This window comes from Rhododendron vialii, chromosome 3a (genome assembly GCF_030253575.1).
Source record: "Rhododendron vialii isolate Sample 1 chromosome 3a, ASM3025357v1".
NCBI lineage: Eukaryota > Viridiplantae > Streptophyta > Magnoliopsida > Ericales > Ericaceae > Rhododendron > Rhododendron vialii.
The window spans coordinates 28,886,029-28,900,011 of NC_080559.1; the positions used below are offsets into that span (position 1 = coordinate 28,886,029).

The following is a 13,983-nucleotide window of genomic DNA, read 5'->3' on the forward strand; positions in this document are numbered from 1 at the left end:
ATACTGACCCCTTCATCTTAGCGATCCTTTTGACAAAAAGGGTGTTGATTGGTTAACAGTTATAATTGAGGGGGTCTGTATGGACGATTTTAAACCTTAAGAGGTCTCCGTGAAAAAAGTTATAATTGAGAGAATTTTCGTGTACTTTCACCAAATATAGATTTGGACACAGATATTATAATGGACACGGAGTACACTCACAATTGCAGCTTATAGTAACGAAAATGACTTTAATTAAGGCTCCGTTTGTTTTGATGTAAAATGTTTTTCATGTAAAATATTTTTTCAGAAAACAAACTTCATACTTTTATTTTCCGTTATTTAGTTGGCACTTGAAAAATACATCCAAAAAAGGGGACAAAATAGTGTAGAAAGAGGGGGCTTAAACGGTGGAGAGATATGATAATATTGAAATTAAACGTGGATCAGGACTGACGATAGAGAAAATTGAGCAGTGAGAATTGCAGTAGAAGGCAGCGGATTCATTTTGAAAAATAACTTATAGAAGATTTGAAGGTAAGTCATTTTCATCTAATTCATGAAAAATATTTTACATGTAAAATGTTTTTCTCATTTTTACACAACCAAAAACCGAAAAATAGATAAAATATTTTACATCCAAACAAACGGAGCTGAAGATCTGATGCTACAATACATAAAGGAAATGTTGATGGAATAGGTTGTTTCTGTTGGGATTAAACGCGGAAGCACCCAAGAACCGAGATTCGAAACACAACCACAATCACAACCAATGGAAGTACGATGAAAAGTAAAATAGAGAGAGACACGCAAGAATTACGTGGTTCGGCAAAACACGCCTACTCCACGGAGAGGATCCCGTTCTTTCACTATGAGAGAATTAGTACAAGAGAACACCCGAGTTTGAAAACCCAAACCCAACCCCTTATACACCCACTCTCACTAAGAACCCACTCTCACACCAAGTACAAGACTTGACTTACACTTGCACACACTGTTTTTCTTTTCCTCTCTGTTACCGAAAAACACTTCTCATGCCATCATATAATTAGTTAACCACCAACCAATTAACCCTTGCATTAATAACATATTACATGTTCCCATCAAGAAAGTTGGAAGGTCACACGGCAATGAAGGAAATCAGCCAACACCAGCATCTTCGGTTCCAGAGACAAAAAACCATGTGCAAGACTTTTAATTAATCTGGGATTTGAACCATCCCAACAGTTTCTTGAACATCAACTTGTGATTCGCTGCCTTGCTCTCCGCAATCCAGCAGCAACCCCATCCACCTCACATTCCTCTTGTGCGACCATGACAGCTGTCACCGTCCTCCTCTCCACCAAAACCAAATACATCTTCCACCTTCCCAATCATTTACCCTTGTTTGATGTTCAATTAATTTATAACTCCACACACTTGCACATACAAATACACAAACTTTTCTAACGGGCATCCAAATTGAGCCGTATAGTAATTTTGGGAAGGAAACATCAAACCAGTTGTGCTACAATCAAACATCCAAAAAATTAGGATTTTTGGGTTTTATCTTGAATATTTTTCAGAATATTTGAGTAAAAGTCATACTTTTTTACTTTTTCTTTTTCTCTCATTGGAACGAACCAATAATCTTTAAAAATTTAACGCAAGCTAACCAATGCAAAAGTTTTTTATACGCTTTGTACACTATTTTCAAAAAATCAAACACGAAAAGAAGACCTAGATCAAATGCTTCCTAAACAGGAATGGATAAAGTAACCTAACATTTGACCGTCAGAAGACGATGGGGGTATCAATTTGAGACTTCAATTGAAAATGGGAACTAATTACTAGAAGGGAAAAGAAACAAAGTTAACCTTGGAAAGACCCAACCATGAATCTAATTAGATGAGCTACGTACCATGCATGAATCTTTCGAGAGGTCTTTTTTCTGAGTGGGGATGGAGAAGAAACAGAGGTAACGCTGGCTTCCGTTTTCTCCGTTTGTGTTTTTATTGCCAAATGACGCCGTTTTGTAATAGAAAAATGAGTACCTTGGATTCTGCCATTGGATCCCTACGTTCATGTGGTGTCACTCTCCCATTAAAACTCTCACATGATCCTCACAGAGTATACGGATCCGTGTTTTACTCGTAAGTTTTTGAATATAATGGGTAGTGTATTTTGTGAACTGAATGGAAGAACATGAGGATGTAGTTGGACTGACATAATTTAGAGAAGTATTTTACTACCAAAATATAATTGTGTTCTACTGTCTCAAGTTTTTTGGTACCCTCTTTCTATGAATAGATAGATGTGCTCTGCAAACAATTTTTAATCATTCATGTGCAGTTTTAATTTTATGCAACTCTATATCATTGATTTGAATCTAATACTCGAACATAGTTATTTAAGATTATAGATATAGACATTCAAGTACGAAGGAGCACCTAGAAAAAGTAAAGCAAATAGAGGAGATCGATATAGCAAATTAATAGTAATGCAAACTAGTTGCCTAAGAGCATGTACACCAATGAAAATGTAAAAATACCGATCAACAGTGCACTTTTTTCATTTTGCCTACTCACATCTCTTTCAACACTACACCAGTATTATCTATTTTACCTAACTCCAATTAAAATATATAATTTTCACTCATTTTTTTATTATCTTTATTGTTTAAAGAGAGGAGAAAGGAGGGAGGAGAGAGAGAAAGAAATAATAAAAAAAGAAAGGAGTATGAATAGTGCATATGTAAAAATAGAGAACAACTATTCATAAATGCATTTTAGCTTCTCTTTGAGCTCATCTGGTGTAGACTATTTTTTAATGCTTCTCTTAGGTAAAATAGCAAAAAATGTATTTAAGCTCATCTAGTGTACTTGCTCTAAGCCAAAAGGTACTCGAAGATTTACTCCAAACATGCACAGAACATGCAGATTAACACCTGCAGCCTGCAGGTAAACAAACAGTACCAACACTGAATCAGAAATCTCTAGGGTAATGTGATTGTTAATCTCCAACATCTATTCAATCCCCGGCGTTGCAGGATGAGAGTGAGGGAGACGGATGAAGCTGTTTGGAGTCAACACCTAACTCTCTGCAAATCTAGATTCGTAGTAGACAAGAGAGTACTAGAAAAAGACCGAAAGGTTTTAGAGTGTTCTAGGCTATATTAGAACGCTTGAGAACTCTCTAAAAGATTGGAAAAAATTCTAGACTATTCCAAAATATCTTGGAATATTGGGGAAAAAAATAGAATATTCTGTTTTAGAACGTGCAAGAACATATGCAACTCAAAAAGAATCTGGAATTTTTCAGAAGATTATCGAAGACTTTGCTATTTGCTAGATTAGTTGGAGAGTTTTAGAATGCTGGGAGTCATGAAGGAAGAGGAGATATATTATGGGAATTTTAGAAGGAGAACGTGAGCCATTGGATAAAGATGATCCTTGTGGTCTACGAAGGAGGTGGATGGCTATAAAAGATAAAGAACTCCCTTGTAGTCATTCTTAGAAAGTGTGAGATTAACTTCTAATTGTGTTGTGAGAGAATCCCTTTGTGGATGAGTAGTACAACGTAGGACTCACACTGAGACGCACAAAAATACCCATAAATTTTAAAACATTTGTTAGGGGGCTCTATAAAAAATCAGCTCAATCCGATATCAGTAAGCATATATTTTGAATTCGTAGTGCGAAACTGAGTAGTTAACCTAGGATATGAAGACTTCTACAACCTTTGTGGCCATGACGGTTCTACAACCTTTGTGGCCATGACAGTTTCAACAGAAGGCATCATGGTTTGGACCTTAATTTAATGCTTCCAAAAATTTGTCCGTTGTATACAAGTTGAACTGCATGACTATTTCATATATGTTTTCTCGAAGTGCTTGATATCCCTTTAGTTTGTGTATATCACGTTTTATCGTGGGAAGTGAAAATCTACAGGCACATGCTATGTCAGCAATGTTGTTATTCGTCAAAAATTGCCCAGCAGATGTTCTAAAACCTTATCCAAGGGGAATAGGGAGTAAAACCTTATCCGAGGGAAATAGGGAGCAAATTGCTTGAGCTTTTACAGGTATACTGTTACATCAATAAGCGAACAACCTCAAGGGCACACATACTCACACTTGAATATTTTGTTACCTAGTTAGGTGGTTGTAGATGTGTCTATTCTCATATGTTCTGTTGTATTTTTGTAGCTTTCCTTTTCTTACAAAAAAAAGGCTCTTTTCAACATGCAAAATATGTAACTATGCTTCTTAAAAAAGGCATAATCCATATGGGCAGTTTCGCATATTCTCATAGCTTATTTGCAACTATGCTTCTGTAAGCATAATCCAAATGGGCAGTTTTACGTATGTGCATAGCTTATTTTGGCAACACTAAAAACTAGTATTGATGTTGTTTCTTTCATTTCAGAAAGGGAACAGTATGTTGAAGGAGGGAGCTTTAAAGGCTTTGGCTGAAATAGCCAGTTCATGTACATTGGTGGTTGAAGTATTTTTCAATATATTTTTTCGGTAAAGGTACCTTTAGCATTATAAAGCCCAACATTGTAAGTAATTTTTTCGCAGGAGGGGTTTCTGGAGTTGTACAATAGTGTGATGCCTTGCCTAATCTCTATTTTGGAAAATAAAGAATCTAGTTCATTTTCCAATGAAGAATATAATTCATTGGCTAAGAAGAAGAAGAACAACAATATGAAATGTGTCCTGTATGTGAGCTCAATGGTGTTGTTGTGAAAGCTCATTTGATGTACAGGCATCTCTGATTCATATGAGCAAATGAACATGACAAGAGGATTTTGTGAATTTTTTGACCTAAAATGTGTGCACCACATTAGTTTAATCAGAATGTAATATCGTCACTGATCTGGAACTCCAGATAGCACATAGAAGCAAAATGTCGAACAAGGTTTCAAGCTTTACCTGTGATTTGATCATATGCATGGTTATTCTCTTGTGGTCAAGATGATAAAATACGAAATCGTCTTTTTGGTTTTTATTCGGGCTTTGTTTGTCTATTTTTCACTTACTGTCGATGATCGACACAGGAAATTGTGTTAAGTGGGGAATGTGGATGTTTGTGGTGGTGGAGTTTGATTCCTTGCCGTATTTCAGGATTTCTATAAAAGCAAACTTAATAAAGTGAATGGAGATGGAGGAAGAATCACAAAATTGGGACGGAAGGAGTACTTTTTTCCGGTGATCTAGAAAGGAAAAAAGAAACTGAGTCCATTTCTTTACAGACGCTACTTCTGCACAACCCCAATTTCACATGGGCTGCTTGTCCGCTCGATCAACCTGGACCCTCTATAGCCCACTAGCTCAAATCAAGCAACCCCTGTTTTTACTTCTTTTTTTTCCCTTTCTTTTTGCTTTTTTGTTTTGGTCTCTGGTCTTAAAATACTTACTCATTAACTTTTCAAAATGAAATTTACTTTTATGGGCAAAATAAAAAATTCACCAACTTTTACCTTCTAACTTTACAAATTGGACACTTATTAAGGGACAACTCAAAATGGAATACTGGATTCTAAAAAAATGACTGAGGGAGTAATTTTTTGGTTTTTTCCCTAAATGAGGGTGAGGTAATCAAAGGCATGTGATTCTCAACATACATGCATGCAATTAACTAGAATTTGATTATTGGGGTTAAGTCACGCAGAACGATATTGATAGGGTTTAGGATATAATCCATGAGGCTGCTGGTTTCTAATATTTTAGTTAAAAAAAGAAAAAAGAGGGAGTTAAATTTTGATAGGAATTTCATTAAGAGCAATGAATTATGTCGAAACACTTGAGGAAATCAATATCCGGTAATCTCAAACTCCACTATTCAAATACGGGCATGTGCAATAATACCTAGAAATAATTTCGCAAATCAGGAAATCAATTACTCCATTAATGGACATGGATACTAGGCTCACAAATGCACTCAGAGCCTGTTCCAGAACACTTTCTTAAAAAATAAATATTTATTTCATATTTTCAAACTAAAAAATAAACTTTTAATTTTTTTTGCACCGTATTAAAGATCTCAACGAGATCTTTCAAACAAGATCCATATTGCATATTTTTAGATTTCAATAAGCCTATCGTTTTTTAATTTGAAATTACCTTCTTAAAAAATAAGTACTTATTTTGCGTTTCAGAACGGGACCTCAGTCGCGGCCTGTGAAATTAACGCAATTGCAGCTTATTGTAATGAAAATGACTTTAATTTAAATACTCTATCTTATATTGCTGCTACAATACAAAAAACGAAATTCTGACGGAGCAGGTTGTTTCTTGAACGTCAACTTGTGATTCGCTGTCTTGCTCTCCGCAATCCAGCAGCAGCCCATCCACCTCACAATTCCTCTTATGCGACCCTGTGACAGCTGTCACCGTCCTCCCCCCACCAAACCAAAAACATCTTCCACCTTCCCAATCATTCACCCTTGTTTCCTTCCCAAAATTACCAAATTACCAGTAAAATTAGCCACAAAAATTACTCCCTTTTTTAAAAAAAAAATCCTAGACTAGATAGACTAGAAAATCTTGGCCTATACTATCCTAGGGGAAAGGGAAGCAGAGGGAGTTGAGTTTTGTTCACCTTCCACTTAAGAGGGTGAACATTATTATTCTTCCTATCGGTTGAAATGAAATGATATGAATTCCACCACAAATCCTACCACAAAGTGATGACAACCTTACCAAAAAGTATATTACATGGTAAATATGATATTACTTTATAGTGAAATTCATATTATTTTAACCAATAAGAGAGGGGGTAATTTTCACCCTCACTCGAAGCAGAGGTGAGATTAGAAGTTAAAACCCTCACCAAATGAAGAGTTCGTTACCTGCTCTACTAACTTAGCCTTTTTCTCAACATCAATTTTTGTTGTGCGAAGGAAAACTTTGCAATGATGATGGAAAATCTTTTGCAAATTCAATCTATTATGGTAAATAGTGTAATATTTTAATCCAAAATGTTACATTTTTCGCGCATGAGTGCTTCAAAAAAAAAAATTCACACCAATTTAAATTATTTAATTTGGTGCTAAATTAAAAATACTATTCATAAAATTGCCTTAGGTTATGGACTGCATCAAGATGTCTTAGACAACTCGTGACGGTGTCCTTGCAATTACCGAATAATTACCAGAGCTTTAGACTATTTAAAAGGGGAATGATTTTTGAACCCCACTTTCTAATAAATGCATCTAAATTTTTTCATTCATTGCTAAAAATTTCACACAAAACACACATTAAGAGACAAATCCTGAAACAGAGATGTTACATACACAATCATCCAAATACAACCCCTCACATACGTGTAAAGTCTACATCCATGAGTGCATGTGGATCTCATATGCATGTGAGATGTCGTATTTGATGTTGTGTTTGGATGATTGTATGTGCAGACTTTTTGATCTTGAAATGCGTTAATGGATTTCAAAAGTTATTTTTCTTCTTTACCATAATGTACTACTCCATTGACATTAACACTTTGAAAAAATGGCACTAATGTCATTACGCATAAAAACAAAGGAGCATTTACACCGACTCTGCTTTCGTTTCGAGTACGTTATTTTTTTTTTATTTGACATGGTGTTTCCAGTACGTTCAACGTTGTTTGTATCTAGTCCTCTGCGATTCCAAAAAGCGTCGACGAAACATGTGGTGGTCTACGGGCATTTAACCTTGCGGTCCAAAATTCGACACTCGCACAAACACTCCACCACACCCCATCCAATTACTTCCCTTCCTCTCTCTCTCTAAAAACTAAATTCTCCCAAACCCAGAACCCCTCACCTGAGGAGTCACCCAAAACTCAGGCGCCACCACCACCGTCCATGGCGGCCGGAATATCCGTCTCACTCCGTTTAACCCGGTTCGAATTTATCGGCGCGAAACCCAACTCCATTACCCTGCCCGCGTGCCTACTCTCCTTGCCGATTCGCCGCGGTCGCGGCGACGCGGCGCTTCGATTTGGTCGGAGGAAAACGACGACGGTTCGCTTTGTGGTGGACGATAAGATTAGCACCCAGGTTGGAAATGGCGACGAGGGCGAGGGCGAGGAGGAAATTGGGAAACAGATCTTGGCCGGGCGCGTGGAGGTGAAGACGGCCAGGAAGAAATCGGAGCGGTTCACTTACCTCGTCGCCGCCGTGATGTCTAGTTTGGGGATTACGTCCATGGCCGTCATGGCTGTTTATTATCGATTTGCTTGGCAAATGGAGGTATAATTACTTTCTCTCTCGTAATTATTCCATTCCCTTGGGGGCGATGTTCCGAACTCTTCTCTACTACACATTTGCGTGGACTCTACATAGCGTGGTGAGAACCTCACAAATTTGTAGTGGAAGAGTTTGGGGACCAAGCGGCGTCGCCTCAAGGCATTGATTCATTTTCCCTCTCTCTCTAATTTGGGGTTGTTTTGGTTTAGGGTGGAGAGGTGCCCTTTTCGGAGATGTTTGGCACGTTTGCTCTCTCTGTGGGCGCTGCTGTAAGTTGTTTTCTCTTTTCCAATTTCAATTTCTGGAATAGATTTTGTAAAGCCAAAGAGGTATATTTGTGGGTATTATTTGATAGTTTGTTTGAATTTTCAGGTGGGTATGGAGTTTTGGGCGAGATGGGCTCACAAAGCGCTCTGGCACGCTTCGCTATGGCACATGCACGAGGTCAGCATTCTTGCCCAATCTCTAGCCTTGATTCCGCTTGCTCTGTTTTCTTTGCCATTTTTTTTTATTTTAGTTGATGATGGGGGGTCTCTTGAAATCCTAACCAACCACTGAAAATGCATGTCTCACATGTCAATAGTAATCACCAATCTTAGCCCTGAAATTACAAACTCAGAGCAATAAAGAATGAATTTGGCCATTGAATAAGTAGTGTACTATTGCTGTGCTTCTTTCTTTTCTTTTTTTTATAATCTGGAACATCGTGAACCTCGACTAATTTTGGGCGCTGAAGTTAACAACCGGGCAAACCTTACAGTAACCCCCAATTTGGAATGTTTGGCCTCGGCGAGATTCGAATGTGCGACATCACAAAGGACAAACACTTACCGTATTAGTTTTATGGTACCCACCCAGCCAGACCTTGTTGTTATTGCTGTGCTCTCTTTGGTTGCAGAAAAGTAAATGGAACTTAGAAAATGAATAGACTAATTAATGATTCGTCAAACAATTTATTTGTGGGGAGAATTTTTACTACGTGGTGATTTTTCTCATGAGCTTTTTTTTGTTGTTGTTGTTGTTGCAGTCTCATCATAAACCCAGAGAAGGTCCCTTCGAGCTAAATGATATATTTGCAATTATAAACGCAGTTCCTGCCATAGCCCTCCTCTCCTACGGTTTCTTCCACAAAGGCCTCGTTCCTGGCCTCTGTTTCGGAGCTGTAAGTCTCTCCCCATTATGTGCACACCTCTGTATTCAGTATTTCAGTGCCGCCTCCATATATTTCCTCTCATGTCTATTTCTGTTACTCGCTTCGTCTCGTAATTTTAGTCCCTTACACAAAATTGTGTCGAAAGGTAAATCTAATCAATACTTGGACTAAGGGTCACATAGTGCACCAATCTACTTCCTGGGTTGGGCGCCTTGTCGTTCAGATCAAAACTAATGCGCTCAGATGATTATTCAAGAAAATAAATAAATTAATCTGATACCATTTGTCCCGTAGTCAAACAACATTAGTTATACCAAAATTGATGGCCATTATAATTTTAAAAATGTACAATGACGCAATCTATATCGATCATGTGATATCAATATCCGATTAGCTTGATTTTAGCTATACATGTAATGTTCAATAACCTCTAGAAACTGAATATTTAAATTCCGGAGATTAAATATTGGTTGAGTAGACCGAGACGCCCTACCCCGTAGTGCACCATTGCACTACACGACCCCAGTACCTTCAAAACAAAGAAAGTAGATGTATTTCAAGTACTTATCACATGGGATGTAGTTGTGTTTGTCAAAAATTGTTGGGGTGGTCAATAATTTTAAAATACTCCGTATTATGCAAAAAAATCTATTTTAAAAACCGAAATATTATTGACTTTCAGTTAACCTTTTACTCTCATAATGACTAGCCAATCTGACAAAAGTGCCCCTGTATAGAACTCATAATTGCCATGTCAACGTTAAACAGGGTCTTGGAATAACGGTGTTTGGGATGGCCTACATGTTCGTCCACGACGGTCTGGTGCACAAGAGGTTCGCCGTTGGTCCCATCGCTAACGTGCCTTATTTCAGAAGAGTTGCTGCGGCCCACCAGGTAACAACATTACATACCTACTCTTAATCATTGATTAACATTTTAAATACTGTACATTATTGTTGAGTCAACTCTAATAATTATACTTAGTATAAGTCTTTAATAAAGTAACGGAATCTAACCGCCAAGATCTTCTTTGATTTTGATGTTCCTGGTTTTGCAGCTCCACCACTCAGATAAGTTTGAAGGTGTCCCATATGGGCTGTTCTTGGGACCCAAGGTATGTGGTCCATCCCCATTTTTCCCATTCTAAATTTTCTTTTCTTGGAATTGGTCCTCTCCGATTCTTAATTTGGACCGGATGAGATAGTTCAAATTTGAGTCGTACATCTCTGTAATAAATGGTTCAAATTTGCTCAGGGGCTCTTTAGTAAATTTGAACCGTTGATTTTACTAATGTATGATCTAAATTTGGCTTGTTTCTTCCGGTCCAAACCTTAAACTGGAGATAATCCGAGCCCCCCCTTTTTTTTTATAGCTATATTCGGTTGTCAAATTATGGATTTTTATTTGGGGAGAGAGATTGAATAGTGTGCGGTGTGGTGCAGGAACTGGAGGAAGTGGGAGGGCTTGAGGAGCTGGAAAAGGAGATTAATAAGAGGATTAAATTGTCCAACTCGTCGTGATTAAGCTCTTAACGCAACAGATTTTGTTCATCAGTGTAGAGAAACACTAGGGGCTGTTATGGAGTGATTCGACACTTCTTTTTTGGTACTAATATTGAAGGAAATAGAAAGGAAGAAAAAATAAAAAATGGTAGTTCACTTGTATGATCATCTTGTTCTACGCCTTTTCTGCATTTTTCTGTTTGAGCCTCTGGACCAGAGCAAAAGAAAAAAAAAATTTACGCTACTGTATTTAATCAGGAATAGAGAAAAATATGTACCACTATTAGTTAATCTTGTTACACTTTTTATTTTTATTTTTGGTGAGTGGTAGTAAGTTTTCTGTTTGCATAGAATACTGAGGTCCCGTTCAGCTAAGTTTTTTATTTTTAAAGTATTTATTTTTTATTTTTCGAAACAGATCATTCTCTCAAAATAAATCACTTTTAATTCAAAAAAATAAGTATTTATTTTCCTAAGCGGAACGGGACCTGAAAACCCAACAAAGGTAGTCCATTCCACTACAATCACTTCGTGTGTATTGCAAAACGAAAGAAGGTAGATTAGGACAAAAAACGAAAGTCCTAATACCTAACGCGTTAGGTTCGCTTATGAATTTTTGCATGACTAATGTTACATATATGAATTTTAGCACGACTAATGTTACATATCCAATACGGATGTAACGAATTCTTGTTAATTCACACCCAACGCATTTACATGAGACACGAGGTAAGCTCCACGTTTCCAACTTTCTAAAAGGTTTTCCATTTATTTAGGATAGAATATCTTCTATCTAAAAATGCCCGGTTCCAATACAAAAAAAAAAAAAAAAAACTTTCTAAAAGTTTATAAAATGACAAGACTACAAGAGGATGATGGGTAGATCGAACAAGCAATAATATGGGACATTAGGTAAGGCTCCACGATTCCAACTTTCTAAAAGTTTTTCAATTTATCTTTGGGCCAAGTGTCCAAACCAGGATGATTGGGCGGTCTCGTGCTCGTCCCTTTGTAAGCCGGTGAGTAGATCCTTTAATCACGTAATCCTTTTCCTTTTGTAAGATCTTCTGCTTTCGGTCTCAATCTTCTTACGTTCTCTCGCTATCAATCCTCACTTAGCGATTTTTTCGCAAATTTGATTGATTTTAAAAGACCCTCTTACGCACGCACATGACTTAATTCTAGCCAATTCATGGAGTTGAATCGTAATCATGAACCTAACTCAAAATCTGTGTATTTTCAATGGGCTACGTCGACTACGCAATATTCTACAGGGTTTGGTTGGGTCCCAAATGAACCAAATTGAAAACGCAACCTCAGTGGCTGATCCACTTTCTTTTTGTAGTAGCTTTTTGGTATCGATCCACTTTACTTTACTGGTGAGATAACGTGGATTACTTGACCAACAGAGAGCAAACATACCATCTTGTTTCATATGCCAATATATACCAAGAAAATGACTGGTAGAACTTTTTCCAACGACATTATAATCTTGGGACAGATGGGTCAACTGTTAAAGCGCTGACATTTTAGGAAGATCATTCTTGAGTTAGTGTCATCGTATATGCAATGACACTAATTAACTATTTGAACGTCGCCAAGTGCTTCGTAAGTTTGGTAATCTTGTCAACTATTAAAGCGTTGACATTTTAATGTTGTATAGTCGGAGGTCAGCTCCTCTACATACCTATTTGAACTCTCTTTTTGTGAGTCCATTCTGGATTTATAATTATGTTCTGAATCATTCATCTTGTAAAACTCACAAAAAAAATGCCTACTAAATATTGATTTGATTCGATAGTCATAGACATTTGAATGGATTGCATTTTGTTCTGTAAAGTGGCAGTTTTAATTTTGAAATATATTTGCCATTTTTTAGAGAACAAAAGTGCAACTCGCTTACTTATCTCTAGACATCCAATCAAACTTATCTTTCATAGACATGATCTTTTTAGCGCATTACACAAGATGAAACTTTTGAATCATGATTATAGGTATAAATGGATCAGTAAAATAAGAGTTCAGAGGAATATCTATACTACGTACTAAGCAAATGTAGTTTCAAAAAATAAAATCAAGCTTGCACTTTAATTCTCTCTCCTATATGGCATTCTCCTAATAAAATTCATTTTCATCTCTCTCTTTTTCCTGCACTTTCAAAATACCGAAAGTTAAATATAAAAAGTTAGGAAGAAAAAAAAACCCTTCAAACTTCCTTTCATGCTCAAGCATTTTCTAATTAAATTTTTTACATTTAAAAACACAAATGATGAGGGATACATAACATTACAAGACTTTCCCTGCAAATATAAATTACATTCAACATAGTAGAAATTTTTTCTTGCTCTCATGCTGCCGTGCATAACACGGTTAGAAAGCTTGTGCAAATATAAAGAGATGGGGTATGGACGGACACAAACTTGCCACTTGGTTTAATCTGGGCTGTCAAGAAATCATAGTCCCCAAAAGTCTTGAGCTATCTGAACTTGACGGCCCGATCCACCAAAAGAGAGCCTAATTATTTCGATGCATCATTATAGACTTTCTTTGAAATTTAGGAATAAGAAAACGTGAACTTGAAATTACTACTTTACAGTAGTAGTAATTTTTATCGGATGCGGGGCTCTGTTGTGACTCATGCCACAGTACCCCTACCCACACCCAAAAAGGTACCGTTTTGGAGCGAAAAAAAAATTAGTCTTCCTATTTACAATTTTATGGAGCAGAAACGTGATTATAAGAGCCTTAGAGATAAAATTTAATTACGTCTCTTTAGAATAATATGGTGAGAATAATAAGATCTTCACACTGCTTCAAACGGATTGAAAATTGGAGCAGATAATTTTTTAACTGTATTTTTAATATATAAACAGTCTACAAAAATTAAGTGCTCCAATTTTTGATCCTTTTGAACAAGTGCGAATATTTTATTATTCTGAACATATTATTCTAAAGGATCATAATTAACTTTTGTCTCTAGAATTCTCATAATTAAGCATCTGCTCTTTATTTATGATCCTTCGGAGCAGAAACATGATTATTAGAGCCTTAAAGACAAAAATTAATTATGTCTTTTTAAAGAATGTTAATTTCTTTAACACTTAGCAAACTCATTTGGAACTGCAGGGTGCAACT

The 13,983-nt window shown here is 36.7% G+C and overlaps 1 protein-coding gene across 1 annotated transcript; it reads left to right on the plus strand.

The window, feature by feature from the left end:
• Positions 1-7,528: 7,528 nt before the first annotated feature.
• LOC131319655 (beta-carotene hydroxylase 2, chloroplastic-like) lies at positions 7,529-11,010 on the plus strand. The gene is made up of 7 exons (XM_058350021.1): positions 7,529-8,196; positions 8,403-8,462; positions 8,566-8,637; positions 9,221-9,355; positions 10,115-10,240; positions 10,404-10,460; positions 10,789-11,010. Exons 1-7 carry the CDS (start codon positions 7,810-7,812, stop codon positions 10,864-10,866), a joined length of 915 nt encoding a protein of 304 aa, XP_058206004.1. The 5' UTR covers positions 7,529-7,809; the 3' UTR covers positions 10,867-11,010.
• The last annotated feature ends 2,973 nt before the right edge of the window (positions 11,011-13,983 follow it).